Source organism: Drosophila tropicalis, unplaced genomic scaffold (genome assembly GCF_018151085.1).
Source record: "Drosophila tropicalis isolate 14030-0801.00 unplaced genomic scaffold, ASM1815108v1 contig_443, whole genome shotgun sequence".
Taxonomy (NCBI): Eukaryota; Metazoa; Arthropoda; class Insecta; order Diptera; family Drosophilidae; genus Drosophila; species Drosophila tropicalis.
Window position 1 is genome coordinate 4875565 of NW_027172907.1, and position 18727 is coordinate 4894291.

The 18727-nt window shown below is 39.7% G+C and overlaps 1 protein-coding gene across 1 annotated transcript; it reads left to right on the forward strand.

The window, feature by feature from the left end:
- Nucleotides 1-165: 165 nt before the first annotated feature.
- On the forward strand, nucleotides 166-5465 carry RecQ4 (RecQ4 helicase). Its single transcript, XM_068286407.1, has 8 exons — nucleotides 166-375; nucleotides 444-1014; nucleotides 1052-2857; nucleotides 2921-3572; nucleotides 3637-4413; nucleotides 4484-4659; nucleotides 4726-5042; nucleotides 5145-5465. The coding sequence occupies exons 1-8, from the start codon at nucleotides 217-219 to the stop codon at nucleotides 5376-5378; spliced, it is 4692 nt and encodes a 1563-aa protein (XP_068142508.1). The 5' UTR covers nucleotides 166-216; the 3' UTR covers nucleotides 5379-5465.
- Nucleotides 5466-18727: the final 13262 nt, after the last annotated feature.

The following is an 18727-nucleotide window of genomic DNA, read 5'->3' on the forward strand; positions in this document are numbered from 1 at the left end:
TTTAAATCATTAACTATATACATAAATTATTAAAATATTGATTATATTTGGAAATCAGAAAGTCCATGAAATGGCGAACCGCCAAATTTTTAGATATATTTTTATATCGGTAGCGATAATTGTGTCATCGATATTTCAACATAAAAAAAGCGCGGGCTCAGCAAAAGTATAAGTACGTGTTGATATTTGTGTGTGTATTTATATGTGGAACAGTCGATGGTTGGTGAATATTATGTTTCTTCGATTGATGGTGGAAACAAAAAGAATGTAAGAATGGATGAATCGATCTTTAAACAAAAATATCAGAAATACAAGCTACGTGTCAAATTGTGGGAGAAAGACTTCAAGAAGAAGAATGGACGTGTGCCCTCTAAGGTGAGTGATCTTGCTGATACATAGCTCCTTGGAATGACACTATAATAACTGTGATTATTCTTGACCAGTACGATATTCGTGAGGCCAGCCAAGACATACGCGACTCCTATAAAATGTACTACAAGTTGAAGACTTCATTTCTGGAGGAGACCCTCAGTGAAGTTCTGAGCGAAGATGGTTTCGATATGCTCGAAATGTCAGCAGCTGATGATCTGGGTGTTGGTATGTTAGATCAGGATCAAAGCCTTAGTATAAATGGTGGCCCTCCGCTACCGCTTGATATAGTTTCGCTGGTGGAGACTCCCAAAGAAACGGTAAACTTTTCCAACCTGCAGGAACTGCCCCATCCGCAGGCATTAAGTAATCTCACAAATTTGGATGAGAATCATGTGATACGCAAATTTGAAGCTGTCAACGAGCTACAGCAAAATCATAATGCCTGGGGTCCAAATGTGAGCAAACATCAGCCTATAAAGGAAACCAAAACCCTTAAAGAGGAAGAGAAACGGCGCTCTTCAGTTGGACTTAAGCCCAGTCTTAGTGCAAAATTGTTTCAGTCTACACAGGGATTCGCCAAACGTAATCCTCGTAAACCTCTCTCACGAAACTCCCTTAATCATGGAGGCAGTTCATCCTTCAGTGGGTCAAACTTGGAAGGTGGGGGGTGCTCTACTAGAGGAACTGCCCGATTTCGAAACAATTCTCATACGGAAGGCCCAGGAATATAAGGAAAAGGAGGCAACTATTGCTGCGAATCCCCTGCTTCAAATAGATCATTCAAAGGAAGCTATCAAAACCCATGTAGATGGAGGCTGGCTTCAACGGAACACTGAATCCAACTCGACGAGAGCTGAAGTCATCAATGTAGAACCAAATAACAATGGGAATCCTGGAAGGAAATCCTACTTCGGCCTGTCCAACATAGATGTGAGTAAATTAAAAGCTATGGAAACTCCCATAAGCAAGTCACTAGACGAGCACATCATTCCCTTGCCCTCTCCAACTATTCCCTTGCCATCGTCCACTACAACCGTTCCTCGCGAAGAAGAAGATTCTGGCGATTCTGATTCCATAGTGGCAGAAAGCGAAGAGGAGCCTGAGCCACAGGAGCATCGCCATTTGGCCAAGCGTCGTCGCATTATACCGGACAGTGATAATTGTGTGGCACAACCAAAACCTCAAGTAGAAGCAGAACCAGAGCCACCCCAGCAATCAGAGCAGGATGAATCTCTCAAAGATTTTTCAGTGGATGAAGATGAAGATGCTACATACGAACCGGCACAAGTGAAGAAATCTAAGGCCAAACGAAAACAGGCAACTGCTAAAAGGCAATTCAACAAATCCAAGCCAGAGAAGAAACCCAAGGGCGAAAAGAAGACACCAAAACCAAAACCAGAAAAAACGCCAAAGAGAACTACAAAGCCAAAGATCGAAAAGATAACACCAGATGATGGTGAGCCTGAAGTGGAGAAACCCCTGAATCCGGAAGATCTCAAATATGTACTCGCTATGGAAGCGGGTGATATTACGTCTGTGCCCCGTATACAAATCCAAGAACTGGAGCAAGCCGATGAAACTGCCCAGCGTTACATAAGAAATTTCACCATGCCACAGTCAGCAACTGGCGGAGGAGGATCCTCGCACCAGTTCGATGAAAAACGCTCAGCTGCCCGCAAGAAACTGGAGGAGAGAATCGCTGCCGGAAAACTGAATGAGAACTTTGTCACTATTAATATACAGAAAAAGAAATTTGTTCGAGGCAAAAAATCGGTGAATTTTTCCAAATACAAGAAACAACAATGGCGCCATAAGAAGCGAGTGGCTGCACTTAGTGGTCCAGACATGGATATGGGTGGCTGTGATGGAGGTGTAATTACTTGCTTTCAATGCGGTGGTGTTGGTCATTTCGCAGCTCGGTGCACGGTAAAGGGTGATAACCTGTTGCCACTTACCGCTCAGCTTGAGGAGGATCCCTCGCCATTCCCCACCCTGGCTGAAGCGGAACAGATGGCCAACGAAGGGGCAGTGGCCGCCCACAGTCGCAATATTGAGCGTTTACCCCAAGCGGCTAATTCGGCCATTCTCAAGAAGGCTAACGACGACGAAGACGAGAACGAGGACGAGAACGAGAAGAACGGCAGCAGTAGTAATAGTGAGGCAGAGGAGCATAAAGATTCTTCAAAGCCCCAACCGGATTGGTCTGATAATGATTCGGATATCGATATTGAGGCTTTAGATGCAGCAATTGAGGCGAGTCAATCACAAGTATCGACTACATCCCCAATTAAGACCTATGTGGGGCACAAGATACCCGAGGAGTTCCTTAAGCAGGCAGGCCTGGATATGAACTCCTCTAAGACAAGCACTCAGCACGGTGGCGTAAGTCCTCTTTACGATCTTCTGCCCAATGGCGAAATTCAGAAGGCAACACCTGAGGTGATAGAAGCTTTACACATGTTTGGTCACAGCGATTTCCGCAAAGGTAAGTAATGATGAATTGATTTGCCATCAAAATTTCATTTAACAATTTTTGTCTGCAATTCAGGCCAGGATCGCGCCATAATGCGCACCTTGTCTGGTCTCTCATCATTGGTCACCCTAAGCACAGGCAGTGGCAAGTCCCTGTGCTATCAATTACCTGCCTATCTGTACAGCCGGCAGAAGGGAGCTATCACCTTGGTCATCTCGCCTCTCGTGTCGCTTATGGAGGATCAGGTTACCGGTGTGCCTCATTTCCTGCGAGCCCATTGTCTGCACACTAACCAGACACCGCAGCAACGTATCAAAATCCAGCAATTGATAGCCAAAGGAGAGATTGACATTTTGCTCGTGTCCCCGGAGGCTGTTGTATCCGGCGAGCGTGCAACTGGTTTTGGAGCTATTCTCCGTCAGCTGCCGCCGATAGCCTTTGCCTGCATCGATGAAGCCCATTGTGTGTCCCAATGGAGTCACAATTTCCGGCCTAGTTACCTTATGATTTGCAAAGTCTTAAAAAAAAATCTCGGCGTGAAGACAGTGTTGGGTTTAACGGCTACAGCAACTTTGCCCACCAGAACCAGCATAATAAGGCATCTGGGTATTCTTGATGGTGAGAAGGGGATTATCAGCGATACCCCACTACCGGATAATCTCATTTTGTCCGTGTCCAAGGATGAAAATCGTGATGCTGCCCTCTTGCAGTTGCTGAATAGCGAAAGGTAATTTAAAGTTAAAAAAAAAAAAATTGTTCTCATACTAATTAATATGTTGCATCCTGTTCAGATTCGAGCCCTGCCAATCGATAATCATTTATTGCACCCGTCGCGATGAGTGTGAGAGAATTGCTGGCTTCATCCGCACTTGCATTCAGGACCAAAAACAAAAATCCGCCGAAGATGGCAAAAAGAAAAAACGAAAACGTGTCAACTGGCAAGCTGAGCCTTACCATGCTGGTATGCCTGCATCTCGGAGGAGGACCATACAGAATGCATTCATGGGTAACGAGCTAAGGATCGTGGTGGCCACTATAGCGTTTGGCATGGGCATCAATAAGCCAGATATTCGCGCAATTATCCATTACAATATGCCTAGGAATTTCGAAAGCTATGTCCAAGAAATCGGACGCGCTGGACGCGATGGCCTTGCATCTCACTGTCATCTGTTCCTGGATTCTAAAGGCGGAGATCAAAATGAGCTGAGGCGTCATGTCTATGCCAATTCCATAGACCGCCATGTGATAAGAAAGTTATTGCAGAAAATTTTTGTGCCTTGCAGTTGTGAGAAGCAATTGAATGGGAAAAAATCAGCACCGACAGCACTTCCTCAGCCTGCAGTGAATGATGCAGAGGACAAAGATAATGAGGCACGTGATCATATCTGTCCGGGCCATGAAATTGGCTTCTCTGTGGAGCAAACCGTTGAGGCTTTGGACATTCCGGCCGAAAACATATCAACGCTATTATGCTATATGGAATTGGAACCACGTTGGTGCATGAATGTCCTCAGTTCCGCTTATATTATGGCCAAAGTTATCTCTTACGGTGGAGCCAAATACTTAAAGTAAGTGAAATCTATATTCTTTCCCTTAGAAAAGGGAATAAATCTTTTTTTTTTGAAATTATGTTCGCAGACATGCAGCCAAAGAATGTCCACCTCTGGCCATGGCTATTGCTTTGAAAATTAAGGATAAAACATTTAAGGATGATTCCAACATTATTGAGTTTTCAGTAACCGATATAGCCGCTGGCATCGGCTGGAATAGTGGCGTAGTGAAGTATCAACTTAAGAATCTGGAATGGATCCAGGGTTTGTGCCATGCCTAAAATTAAGCCATCGACATCTTTATGAGTCCCAATGTTTATTTCCTTGCAGTCAATGGCTATCCCAAACGTTCACCCATTTCCGTGAGTTTCTTTGATCTTGGTTTTCGACTTAAAGCCCCGGGCGATTTTACCGAAACTGAAATTGATAATGCTTTGGATACACTATACACGCGATCTGTAAAACAAGAGCAAACACAGCTCATCCAACTTCAGTATGTGGCCCATGGGTTGGCTGCTGTTGCGTATAATACTTGTGCGCATTGCTGCAATGCCGATTTCCCACAGGATCGTGGTAACCAACTGAAAGCCATCATACGTAACTATTTTCAAAACGATTATCCACAGGATCTGGAACTGGAAATTGAGGTATACATATTTCATTAGTTTTATATCTAGCACGCATTGTGATGATGCTGGATAAAAAACCTATTTCACATTTATCACTTAAACAATGTTTGTTATTTATAGCCGGACAATGTGCCAGATGATTATATTATATCCGATGTTCATGCCCTGATCAACATGTATCCCGATAATACATTTAGTGGTAGAAACATCGCTCGCATTTTCCATGGCATACCTAGTCCAAATTATCCAGCTGTTATGTGGGGTCGCTGTAAATATTGGCGGGCCCACAATAAGGTCAATTTCAATCGCATTCTAAAATTAGCCAATTTCGAAATTGTAAAACGGCGAACCTAATTATCTTTTTGTAGTAAGACCATAATTTAAATCTATTATAGTGAAAACTACATTTAATAAAATCTAACTTATTTCAGTATATTGTAATTAACATTTGGTCAGCACATTACAGCACAGCACAAGATACAGAACAACTGGCATCAAAAAGAATTCCAGGACATGACATATTTTAAAGAAGATAATCGTTTTAGTTTGTTTTTAGTGCGAATAACAACACTTTAGTTCGCCGAGTTATTAAAATATTGCCTCAAAACTTGCTATGGATGATCGGGATACTGACATTAAAAGATCCTGGAACGTCCTTCAGAAAACTGAGATACAAAGGCTTTTCAGTTTATGACAAAATGGCAAATAACTCGCGATTCCTTTAAAGGATCAGGACGAAAGTGGTGCCAACAAATTTCATGTGTGTAACGGACTTTTGGGCATTTGAATTTTTTAACTTAACCGGCAGCCGGGATTTTTGAATTTGGCGGGCGATGGATGAAATTTGAAGTTTTAAAGACGAAATTCGCACTGGGGAAAATATGAAATACCAGGCCAAGAGAATTACTTAGTAGGCAACTGCTTTAAAATTTTTATGAAATGTGTAACGGACTTCTGGGCATTTGAATTTTTTAATTTAACCGCCAGGCGGGATTTTTGAATTTGGCGGGCGACAAAAATTGAAGTTTTAGCGACGAAATTCGCACTGGGGAAAATATGAAATACCAGGCCAACAGAATTACTTAGTAGGCAACTGCTTTAAAATTTTTATGAAATGTGTAACGGACTTCTGGGCATTTGAATTTTTGAATTTATCCGCCAGGCGGGATTTTTGAATTTCGCGGGCAGCGAAATTTGATCTTTTAATGACGAAATTCGCACTGGAGAAAATATGAATTACCAGGCCAACAGAATTACTTAGTAGGCAACTGCTTTAAAATTTTTATGAAATGTGTAACGGACTTTTAGGCATTTGAATTTTTTAAATTTAACCGCCAGGCGGGATTTTTGAATTTGGCGGGCGACAAAAATTGAAGTTTTAACGACGAAATTCGCACTGGGGAAAATATGAAATACCAGGCCAACAGAATTACTTAGTAGGCAACTGCTTTAAAATTTTTATGAAATGTGTAACGGACTTCTGGGCATTTGAATTTTTGAATTTATCCGCCAGGCGGGATTTTTTGAATTTCGCGGGCAGCGAAATTTGATCTTTTAATGACGAAATTCGCACTGGAGAAAATATGAAGTACCAGGCCAACAGAATTACTTAGTAGGCAACTGCTTTAAAATTTTTATGAAATGTGTAACGGACTTCTGGGCATTTGAATTTTTAAATTTATCCGCCAGGCGGGATTTTTGAATTTGGCTGGCGACGAAATTAGAAGTTTTAACGACGAAATTCGCACTGGGGAAAATATGAAATACCAGGCCAACAGAATTACTTAGTAGGCAACTGCTTTAAAATTTTTATGAAATGTGTAACGGACTTTTAGGCATTTGAATTTTTAAATTTATCCGCCAGGCGGGATTTTTGAATTTGGCGGGCGACAAAAATTGAAGTTTTAACGACGAAATTCGCACTGGGGAAAATATGAAATACCAGGCCAACAGAATTACTTAGTAGGCAACTGCTTTAAAATTTTTATGAAATGTGTAACGGACTTCTGGGCATTTGAATTTTTGAATTTATCCGCCAGGCGGGATTTTTGAATTTCGCGGGCAGCGAAATTTGATCTTTTAATGACGAAATTCGCACTGGAGAAAATATAAAGTACCAGGCCAACAGAATTACTTAGTAGGCAACTGCTTTAAAATTTTTATGAAATGTGTAACGGACTTTTAGGCATTTGAATTTTTAAATTTAACCGCCAGGCGGGATTTTTGAATTTGGCGGGCGACAAAAATTGAAGTTTTAACGACGAAATTCGCACTGGGGAAAATATGAAATACCAGGCCAACAGAATTACTTAGTAGGCAACTGCTTTAAAATTTTTATGAAATGTGTAACGGACTTCTGGGCATTTGAATTTTTGAATTTATCCGCCAGGCGGGATTTTTGAATTTCGCGGGCAGCGAAATTTGATCTTTTAATGACGAAATTCGCACTGGAGAAAATATAAAGTACCAGGCCAACAGAATTACTTAGTAGGCAACTGCTTTAAAATTTTTATGGACTACTGGGCATTTGAATTTGTAAATTTATCCGCCAGGCGGGATTTTTGAATTTGGCTGGCGACGAAATTAGAAGTTTTAACGACGAAATTCGCACTGGGGAAAATATGAAGTACCAGGCCAACAGAATTACTTAGTAGGCAACTGCTTTAAAATTTTTATGAAATGTGTAACGGACTACTGGGCATTTGAATTTGTAAATTTATCCGCCAGGCGGGATTTTTGAATTTGGCTGGCGACGAAATTAGAAGTTTTAACGACGAAATTCGCACTGGGGAAAATATGAAATACCAGGCCAACAGAATTACTTAGTAGGTGGATAAATTAAAATTTTTTCAAAAAGTCCTTATAACTCGGTCATTTAAAGGACGATCAGGATGTCCTTTGGTCAGATTGTAGTCCTTGATGATCCACATCGACTGACACTATCAGATTCTGGAATGTCCTTTTGGGAGCTGAGATAAAAGGACTTTTTTGTTTATGAATAAATTGTAATTAACTCGCGAGTCCTTTACAGGATCAGGACGAAAGTGGTGCCCAAACATTCCAATCATTGAGGACTATCGTTGGTGCAAAGGACATTACGATAGTCCTGCGGGAAGCTGAGATATTAAGGATTTTGTATTTTTTCTAGATTTTTTTAACTTTTGCTTCAATTTGGGACTTGGAAAAAATTGCATTAAATTTGGGACTTGGAATCCTTGTTACGTTTTTTAGCTCTAGAATCCACAAATCCTGGCGCAGGACGAAAGGACATAGTTTCCTAGAAAGTCCTTGATGATCTCTATCGATTGGCATCAAAAAAAACTTGGGGTCGTCTAAGGATGCAGGACATGAAATTTTCTGAAAAGGACCTTTTTTTGCAGATATTTAAAGGACATTCCAGGACATGGTAATGTCAGTCAACGCGCTTGAACAAGGATTTTCATCTGGCCCAAGGACATCTCGCTTATCCTTAAAACTTCCGAGTTTTGAGCACTGTTCTGTTGATTTGACTTGTAATTTTTTCGAAGTCCCAAATTTAATGCAATTTTTTCTAAGTCCCAAATTGAAGCAAAAGTTAAAAAAAATCTAGAAAAAATACAAAATCCTTAATATCTCAGCTTCCCGCAGGACTATCGGAATGTCCTTTGCACCAACGATAGTCCTCAATGATTGGAATGTTTGGGCACCACTTTCGTCCTGATCCTGTAAAGGACTCGCGAGTTAATTACAATTTTTTCATAAACAAAAAAGTCCTTTTATCTCAGCTCCCAAAAGGACATTCCAGGATCTGATAGTGTCAGTCGATGTGGATCATCAAGGACTACAATCTGACCAAAGGACATCCCGATCGTCCTTTAAATGACCGAGTTATAAAGACATTTGTAGTTTTTTGTCACTTTTTTGCCATTTTTCTGACCTCCCCCCTTACAAAAATTCGAGCAATATTTTTGGAAGGATATTGAAAATCCTTGAATGCAGATCGATAGTCCTCATCCTGGAGGCTCCAAAAAAGGATGTCCTGGCGAAATCGATTAATGTCCTGCCGAGATATAGCCTCGAGAAAATTATCCTTGTTACGTTTTTTAGCTCTAGAATCCACAAATCCTGGCGCAGGACGAAAGGACATAGTTTCCTAGAAAGTCCTTGATGATCTCTATCGATTGGCATCAAAAAAAACTTGGGGTCGTCTAAGGATGCAGGACATGAAATTTTCTGAAAAGGACCTTTTTTGCAGATATTTAAAGGACATTCCAGGACATGGTAATGTCAGTCAACGCGCTTGAACAAGGATTTTCATCTGGCCCAAGGACATCTCGCTTATCCTTAAAACTTCCGAGTTTTGAGCACTGTTCTGTTGATTTGACTTGTAATTTTTTCGAAGTCCCAAATTTAATGCAATTTTTTCTAAGTCCCAAATTGAAGCAAAAGTTAAAAAAAATCTAGAAAAAATACAAAATCCTTAATATCTCAGCTTCCCGCAGGACTATCGGAATGTCCTTTGCACCAACGATAGTCCTCAATGATTGGAATGTTTGGGCACCACTTTCGTCCTGATCCTGTAAAGGACTCGCGAGTTAATTACAATTTTTTCATAAACAAAAAAGTCCTTTTATCTCAGCTCCCAAAAGGACATTCCAGGATCTGATAGTGTCAGTCGATGTGGATCATCAAGGACTACAATCTGACCAAAGGACATCCCGATCGTCCTTTAAATGACCGAGTTATAAAGACATTTGTAGTTTTTTGTCACTTTTTTGCCATTTTTCTGACCTCCCCCCTTACAAAAATTCGAGCAATATTTTTGGAAGGATATTGAAAATCCTTGAATGCAGATCGATAGTCCTCATCCTGGAGGCTCCAAAAAAGGATGTCCTGGCGAAATCGATTAATGCCCTGCCGAGATATAGCCTCGAGAAAATTATCCTTGTTACGTTTTTTAGCTCTAGAATCCACAAATCCTGGCGCAGGACGAAAGGACATAGTTTCCTAGAAAGTCCTTGATGATCTCTATCGATTGGCATCAAAAAAACTTGGGGTCGTCTAAGGATGCAGGACATGAAATTTTCTGAAAAGGACCTTTTTTGCAGATATTTAAAGGACATTCCAGGACATGGTAATGTCAGTCAACGCGCTTGAACAAGGATTTTCATCTGGCCCAAGGACATCTCGCTTATCCTTAAAACTTCCGAGTTTTGAGCACTGTTCTGTTGATTTGACTTGTAATTTTTTCGAAGTCCCAAATTTAATGCAATTTTTTCTAAGTTCCAAATTGAAGCAAAAGTTAAAAAAAATCTAGAAAAAATACAAAATCCCTAATATCTCAGCTTCCCGCAGGACTATCGGAATGTCCTTTGCACCAACGATAGTCCTCAATGATTGGAATGTTTGGGCACCAATTTCGTCCTGATCCTGTAAAGGACTCGCGAGTTAATTACAATTTTTTCATAAACAAAAAAGTCCTTTTATCTCAGCTCCCAAAAGGACATTCCAGGATCTGATAGTGTCAGTCGATGTGGATCATCAAGGACTACAATCTGACCAAAGGACATCCCGATCGTCCTTTAAATGACCGAGTTATAAAGACATTTGTAGTTTTTTGTCACTTTTTTGCCATTTTTCTGACCTCCCCCTTACAAAAATTCGAGCAATATTTTTGGAAGGATATTGAAAATCCTTGAATGCAGATCGATAGTCCTGATCCTGGAGGCTCCAAAAAAGGATGTCCTGGCGAAATCGATTAATGTCCTGCCGAGATATAGCCTCGAGAAAATTATCCTTGTTACGTTTTTTAGCTCTAGAATCCACAAATCCTGGCGCAGGACGAAAGGACATAGTTTCCTAGAAAGTCCTTGATGATCTCTATCGATTGGCATCAAAAAAACTTGGGGTCGTCTAAGGATGCAGGACATGAAATTTTCTGAAAAGGACCTTTTTTGCAGATATTTAAAGGACATTCCAGGACATGGTAATGTTAGTCAACGCGCTTGAACAAGGACTTTCATCTGGCCCAAGGACATCTCGCTCATCCTTAAAACTTCCGAGTTTTGAGCACTTTTCTGTTGATTTGACTTGTAATTTTTTCCAAGTCCCAAATTTAATGCAATTTTTTCTAAGTCCCAAATTGAAGCAAAAGTTAAAAAAAATCTAGAAAAAATACAAAATCCTTAATATCTCAGCTTCCCGCAGGACTATCGGAATGTCCTTTGCACCAACGATAGTCCTCAATGATTGGAATGTTTGGGCACCACTTTCGTCCTGATCCTGTAAAGGACTCGCGAGTTAATTACAATTTTTTCATAAACAAAAAAGTCCTTTTATCTCAGCTCCCAAAAGGACATTCCAGGATCTGATAGTGTCAGTCGATGTGGATCATCAAGGACTACAATCTGACCAAAGGACATCCCGATCGTCCTTTAAATGACCGAGTTATAAAGACATTTGTAGTTTTTTGTCACTTTTTTTGCCATTTTTCTGACCTCCCCCCTTACAAAAATTCGAGCAATATTTTTGGAAGGATATTGAAAATCCTTGAATGCAGATCGATAGTCCTCATCCTGGAGGCTCCAAAAAGGATGTCCTGGCGAAATCGATTAATGTCCTGCCGAGATATAGCCTCGAGAAAATTATCCTTGTTACGTTTTTTAGCTCTAGAATCCACAAATCCTGGCGCAGGACGAAAGGACATAGTTTCCTAGAAAGTCCTTGATGATCTCTATCGATTGGCATCAAAAAAAACTTGGGGTCGTCTAAGGATGCAGGACATGAAATTTTCTGAAAAGGACCTTTTTTGCAGATATTTAAAGGACATTCCAGGACATGGTAATGTCAGTCAACGCGCTTGAACAAGGATTTTCATCTGGCCCAAGGACATCTCGCTCATCCTTAAAACTTCCGAGTTTTGAGCACTGTTCTGTTGATTTGACTTGTAATTTTTTCGAAGTCCCAAATTTAATGCAATTTTTTCTAAGTCCCAAATTGAAGCAAAAGTTAAAAAAAATCTAGAAAAAATACAAAATCCTTAATATCTCAGCTTCCCGCAGGACTATCGGAATGTCCTTTGCACCAACGATAGTCCTCAATGATTGGAATGTTTGGGCACCACTTTCGTCCTGATCCTGTAAAGGACTCGCGAGTTAATTACAATTTTTTTCATAAACAAAAAAGTCCTTTTATCTCAGCTCCCAAAAGGACATTCCAGGATCTGATAGTGTCAGTCGATGTGGATCATCAAGGACTACAATCTGACCAAAGGACATCCCGATCGTCCTTTAAATGACCGAGTTATAAAGACATTTGTAGTTTTTTGTCACTTTTTTGCCATTTTTCTGACCTCCCCCCTTACAAAAATTCGAGCAATATTTTTGGAAGGATATTGAAAATCCTTGAATGCAGATCGATAGTCCTGATCCTGGAGGCTCCAAAAAAGGATGTCCTGGCGAAATCGATTAATGTCCTGCCGAGATATAGCCTCGAGAAAATTATCCTTGTTACGTTTTTTAGCTCTAGAATCCACAAATCCTGGCGCAGGACGAAAGGACATAGTTTCCTAGAAAGTCCTTGATGATCTCTATCGATTGGCATCAAAAAAACTTGGGGTCGTCTAAGGATGCAGGACATGAAATTTTCTGAAAAGGACCTTTTTTGCAGATATTTAAAGGACATTCCAGGACATGGTAATGTTAGTCAACGCGCTTGAACAAGGACTTTCATCTGGCCCAAGGACATCTCGCTCATCCTTAAAACTTCCGAGTTTTGAGCACTTTTCTGTTGATTTGACTTGTAATTTTTTCCAAGTCCCAAATTTAATGCAATTTTTTCTAAGTCCCAAATTGAAGCAAAAGTTAAAAAAAATCTAGAAAAAATACAAAATCCTTAATATCTCAGCTTCCCGCAGGACTATCGGAATGTCCTTTGCACCAACGATAGTCCTCAATGATTGGAATGTTTGGGCACCACTTTCGTCCTGATCCTGTAAAGGACTCGCGAGTTAATTACAATTTTTTCATAAACAAAAAAGTCCTTTTATCTCAGCTCCCAAAAGGACATTCCAGGATCTGATAGTGTCAGTCGATGTGGATCATCAAGGACTACAATCTGACCAAAGGACATCCCGATCGTCCTTTAAATGACCGAGTTATAAAGACATTTGTAGTTTTTTGTCACTTTTTTGCCATTTTTCTGACCTCCCCCTTACAAAAATTCGAGCAATATTTTTGGAAGGATATTGAAAAATCCTTGAATGCAGATCGATAGTCCTCATCCTGGAGGCTCCAAAAAAGGATGTCCTGGCGAAATCGATTAATGTCCTGCCGAGATATAGCCTCGAGAAAATTATCCTTGTTACGTTTTTTAGCTCTAGAATCCACAAATCCTGGCGCAGGACGAAAGGACATAGTTTCCTAGAAAGTCCTTGATGATCTCTATCGATTGGCATCAAAAAAACTTGGGGTCGTCTAAGGATGCAGGACATGAAATTTTCTGAAAAGGACCTTTTTTGCAGATATTTAAAGGACATTCCAGGACATGGTAATGTCAGTCAACGCGCTTGAACAAGGATTTTCATCTGGCCCAAGGACATCTCGCTTATCCTTAAAACTTCCGAGTTTTGAGCACTGTTCTGTTGATTTGACTTGTAATTTTTTCGAAGTCCCAAATTTAATGCAATTTTTTCTAAGTCCCAAATTGAAGCAAAAGTTAAAAAAAATCTAGAAAAAATACAAAATCCTTAATATCTCAGCTTCCCGCAGGACTATCGGAATGTCCTTTGCACCAACGATAGTCCTCAATGATTGGAATGTTTGGGCACCACTTTCGTCCTGATCCTGTAAAGGACTCGCGAGTTAATTACAATTTTTTCATAAACAAAAAAGTCCTTTTATCTCAGCTCCCAAAAGGACATTCCAGGATCTGATAGTGTCAGTCGATGTGGATCATCAAGGACTACAATCTGACCAAAGGACATCCCGATCGTCCTTTAAATGACCGAGTTATAAAGACATTTGTAGTTTTTTGTCACTTTTTTGCCATTTTTCTGACCTCCCCCCTTACAAAAATTCGAGCAATATTTTTGGAAGGATATTGAAAATCCTTGAATGCAGATCGATAGTCCTGATCCTGGAGGCTCCAAAAAAGGATGTCCTGGCGAAATCGATTAATGTCCTGCCGAGATATAGCCTCGAGAAAATTATCCTTGTTACGTTTTTTAGCTCTAGAATCCACAAATCCTGGCGCAGGACGAAAGGACATAGTTTCCTAGAAAGTCCTTGATGATCTCTATCGATTGGCATCAAAAAAAACTTGGGGTCGTCTAAGGATGCAGGACATGAAATTTTCTGAAAAGGACCTTTTTTGCAGATATTTAAAGGACATTCCAGGACATGGTAATGTTAGTCAACGCGCTTGAACAAGGACTTTCATCTGGCCCAAGGACATCTCGCTCATCCTTAAAACTTCCGAGTTTTGAGCACTTTTCTGTTGATTTGACTTGTAATTTTTTCCAAGTCCCAAATTTAATGCAATTTTTTCTAAGTCCCAAATTGAAGCAAAAGTTAAAAAAAATCTAGAAAAAATACAAAATCCTTAATATCTCAGCTTCCCGCAGGACTATCGGAATGTCCTTTGCACCAACGATAGTCCTCAATGATTGGAATGTTTGGGCACCACTTTCGTCCTGATCCTGTAAAGGACTCGCGAGTTAATTACAATTTTTTCATAAACAAAAAAGTCCTTTTATCTCAGCTCCCAAAAGGACATTCCAGGATCTGATAGTGTCAGTCGATGTGGATCATCAAGGACTACAATCTGACCAAAGGACATCCCGATCGTCCTTTAAATGACCGAGTTATAAAGACATTTGTAGTTTTTGTCACTTTTTTGCCATTTTCTGACCTCCCCCTTACAAAAATTCGAGCAATATTTTTGGAAGGATATTGAAAAATCCTTGAATGCAGATCGATAGTCCTCATCCTGGAGGCTCCAAAAAAGGATGTCCTGGCGAAATCGATTAATGTCCTGCCGAGATATAGCCTCGAGAAAATTATCCTTGTTACGTTTTTTAGCTCTAGAATCCACAAATCCTGGCGCAGGACGAAAGGACATAGTTTCCTAGAAAGTCCTTGATGATCTCTATCGATTGGCATCAAAAAAACTTGGGGTCGTCTAAGGATGCAGGACATGAAATTTTCTGAAAAGGACCTTTTTTGCAGATATTTAAAGGACATTCCAGGACATGGTAATGTCAGTCAACGCGCTTGAACAAGGATTTTCATCTGGCCCAAGGACATCTCGCTTATCCTTAAAACTTCCGAGTTTTGAGCACTGTTCTGTTGATTTGACTTGTAATTTTTTTCGAAGTCCCAAATTTAATGCAATTTTTTCTAAGTCCCAAATTGAAGCAAAAGTTAAAAAAAAATCTAGAAAAAATACAAAATCCTTAATATCTCAGCTTCCCGCAGGACTATCGGAATGTCCTTTGCACCAACGATAGTCCTCAATGATTGGAATGTTTGGGCACCACTTTCGTCCTGATCCTGTAAAGGACTCGCGAGTTAATTACAATTTTTTCATAAACAAAAAAGTCCTTTTATCTCAGCTCCCAAAAGGACATTCCAGGATCTGATAGTGTCAGTCGATGTGGATCATCAAGGACTACAATCTGACCAAAGGACATCCCGATCGTCCTTTAAATGACCGAGTTATAAGGACTTTTTGAAAAAATTTTAATTTATCCACCTACTAAGTAATTCTGTTGGCCTGGTATTTCATATTTTCCCCAGTGCGAATTTCGTCTTTAAAACTTCAAATTTCGTCGCCCATCAAATTCAAAAATCCCGCCTGGCGGATAAATTTAAAAATTCAAATGCCCAAAAGTCCGTTACACATTTCATAAAAATTTTAAAGCAGTTGCCTACTAAGTAATTCTGTTGGCCTGGTATTTCATATTTTCCCCAGTGCGAATTTCGTCTTTAAAACTTCAAATTTCGTTGCCCGCGAAATTCAAAAATCCCGCCTGGCGGATAAATTCAAAAATTCAAATGCCCAGAAGTCCGTTACACATTTCATAAAAATTTTAAAGCAGTTGCCTACTAAGTAATTCTGTTGGCCTGGTATTTCATATTTTCCCCAGTGCGAATTTCGTCGCTAAAACTTCAATTTTTGTCGCCCTCCAAATTCAAAAATCCCGCCTGGCGGTTAAATTTAAAAATTCAAATGCCCAAAAGTCCGTTACACATTTCATAAAAATTTTAAAGCAGTTGCCTACTAAGTAATTCTGTTGGCCTGGTATTTCATATTTTCCCCAGTGCGAATTTCGTCTTTAAAACTTCAAATTTCGTCGCCCGCCAAATTCAAAAATCCCGCCTGGCGGATAAATTTAAAAATTCAAATGCCCAAAAGTCCGTTACACATTTCATAAAAATTTTAAAGCAGTCACCTACTAGATAATTCTGTTGGCCTGGTATTTCATAGTTTCCCCAGTGCGAATTTCGTCTTTAAAACTTCAAATTTCGTCGCCCATCAAATTCAAAAATCCCGCCTGGCGGTTAAATTCAAAAATTCAAATGCCCAAAAGTCCGTTACACATTTCATAAAAATTTTAAAGCAGTCACCTACTAAGTAATTCTGTTGGCCTGGTATTTCATATTTTCCCCAGTGCGAATTTCGTCTTTAAAACTTCAAATTTCGTCGCCCATCAAATTCAAAAATCTCTCCTGGCGGATAAATTTAAAAATTCAAATGCCTAAAAGTCCGTTACACATTTCATAAAAATTTTAAAGCAGTTGCCTACTAAGTAATTCTGTTGGCCTGGTATTTCATATTTTCCCCAGTGCGAATTTCGTCGTTAAAACTTCAAATTTCGTCGCCCATCAAATTCAAAAATCCCGCCTGGCGGATAAATTTAAAAATTCAAATGCCCAAAAGTCCGTTACACATTTCATAAAAATTTTAAAGCAGTTGCCTACTAAGTAATTCTGTTGGCCTGGTATTTCATATTTTCCCCAGTGCGAATTTCGTCTTTAAAACTTCAAATTTCGTTGCCCGCGAAATTCAAAAATCCCCGCCTGGCGGATAAATTCAAAAATTCAAATGCCCAGAAGTCCGTTACACATTTCATAAAAATTTTAAAGCAGTTGCCTACTAAGTAATTCTGTTGGCCTGGTATTTCATATTTTCCCCAGTGCGAATTTCGTCGCTAAAACTTCAATTTTTGTCGCCCTCCAAATTCAAAAATCCCGCCTGGCGGTTAAATTTAAAAATTCAAATGCCCAAAAGTCCGTTACACATTTCATAAAAATTTTAAAGCAGTTGCCTACTAAGTAATTCTGTTGGCCTGGTAATTCATATTTTCCCCAGTTCGAATTTCGTCTTTAAAACTTCAAATTTCGTCGCCCATCAAATTCAAAAATCCCGCCTGGCGGATAAATTTAAAATTTCAAATGCCTAAAAGTCCGTTACACATTTCATAAAAATTTTAAAGCAGTTGCCTACTAAGTAATTCTGTTGGCCTGGTATTTCATATTTTCCCCAGTGCGAATTTCGTCGTTAAAACTTCAAATTTCGTCGCCCCCCCAAATTCAAAAATCCCGCCTGGCGGATAAATTTAAAAATTCAAATGCCTAAAAGTCCGTTACACATTTCATAAAAATTTTAAAGCAGTCACCTACTAAGTAATTCTGTTGGCCTGGTATTTCATATTTTCCCCAGTGCGAATTTCGTCATTTAAACTTCAAATTTCGTTGCCCGCCGAATTCAAAAAAACAGCCTGGCGGTTAAATTCTAAAATTCAAATGCCCAAAAGTATGTTACACATTTAAAAGGATATTGAAAATCCCTAAATGCAGATTGAAAGTCCTGATACTGGAGACTCCAAAAAGGAATGAATGTCTCGCGGAAATATTGCCTCGAGAAAATTATCGCTTTATCGTTTTTAAGCTCTAAAATCCGCATATCCTGTTGCAGAACGAAAAGACGAAAAACGTCAGAAAAATTTCCAAAAAGGCGCAGGAAACTCAGCCATTTCAGGGACGTTCAGGACGACCATTTGTCTGGTGGTAGTCCTCGATGAAGATCCTGTGACGTACTTCATGAAGCTGAGATACAAGGACTTTTCTGTTTTTGACAAAAGGTTAAATATTTCGCGATTCCTTTAAAGGATCAGGACGAAAGTGTTGCAAACAAGTTCCAATTATTTAGGTCTATACATAAATAGTACAAAGGTTCTACCGATCTTCAGATTTTTTTATCATTTGCTTCAATATGGGACTTGGAAAAAATTACAAGGCAAAAAAAAAGGATGGATGGGCATCCTTGGGCCAGATGGAAGTCCTTGTTCATGGGCGTCCACTGACTTCAATATGTCCTGAAATGTCCTTCGGATAGCATGAAAAAGGAACCTTTTTCGAAAACTTTACGCCCTGCATCCTTTAGATGACCCGAAATTTTGATGATCTCATTCTGTAGATATCAACGAAAAAACCGAAATATGCTAATAACTTTAAGGACGATTCGGTTGTCCTTTGGATAGGTTAATGTTTTTGCCCATCCGCGTCGGCAGACATGTCCTGCAATGTCTTCAGGATGAGGCTTATCGATCATGATGATGTCAGCTATGCTAAATATGTAAATTTTGTGATAGAACTTGGCAATTGTCCGCATGGAACACAAGCAAATGTCGCTTTAAAATTTGCTTATACCTTATAAAAATG

Bases quoted from the DNA above. Each gene is read 5' to 3' on its own strand.
- RecQ4 (XM_068286407.1), top strand. From the start codon at position 217: ATGGTTGGTGAATATTATGTTTCTTCGATTGATGGTGGAAACAAAAAG. The intron at 2,858-2,920 runs GTAAGTAATGAT...TCTGCAATTCAG, and splicing joins TCACAGCGATTTCCGCAAAG to GCCAGGATCGCGCCATAATG. The intron at 4,660-4,725 runs GTTTGTGCCATG...ATTTCCTTGCAG, and splicing joins GAATCTGGAATGGATCCAGG to TCAATGGCTATCCCAAACGT.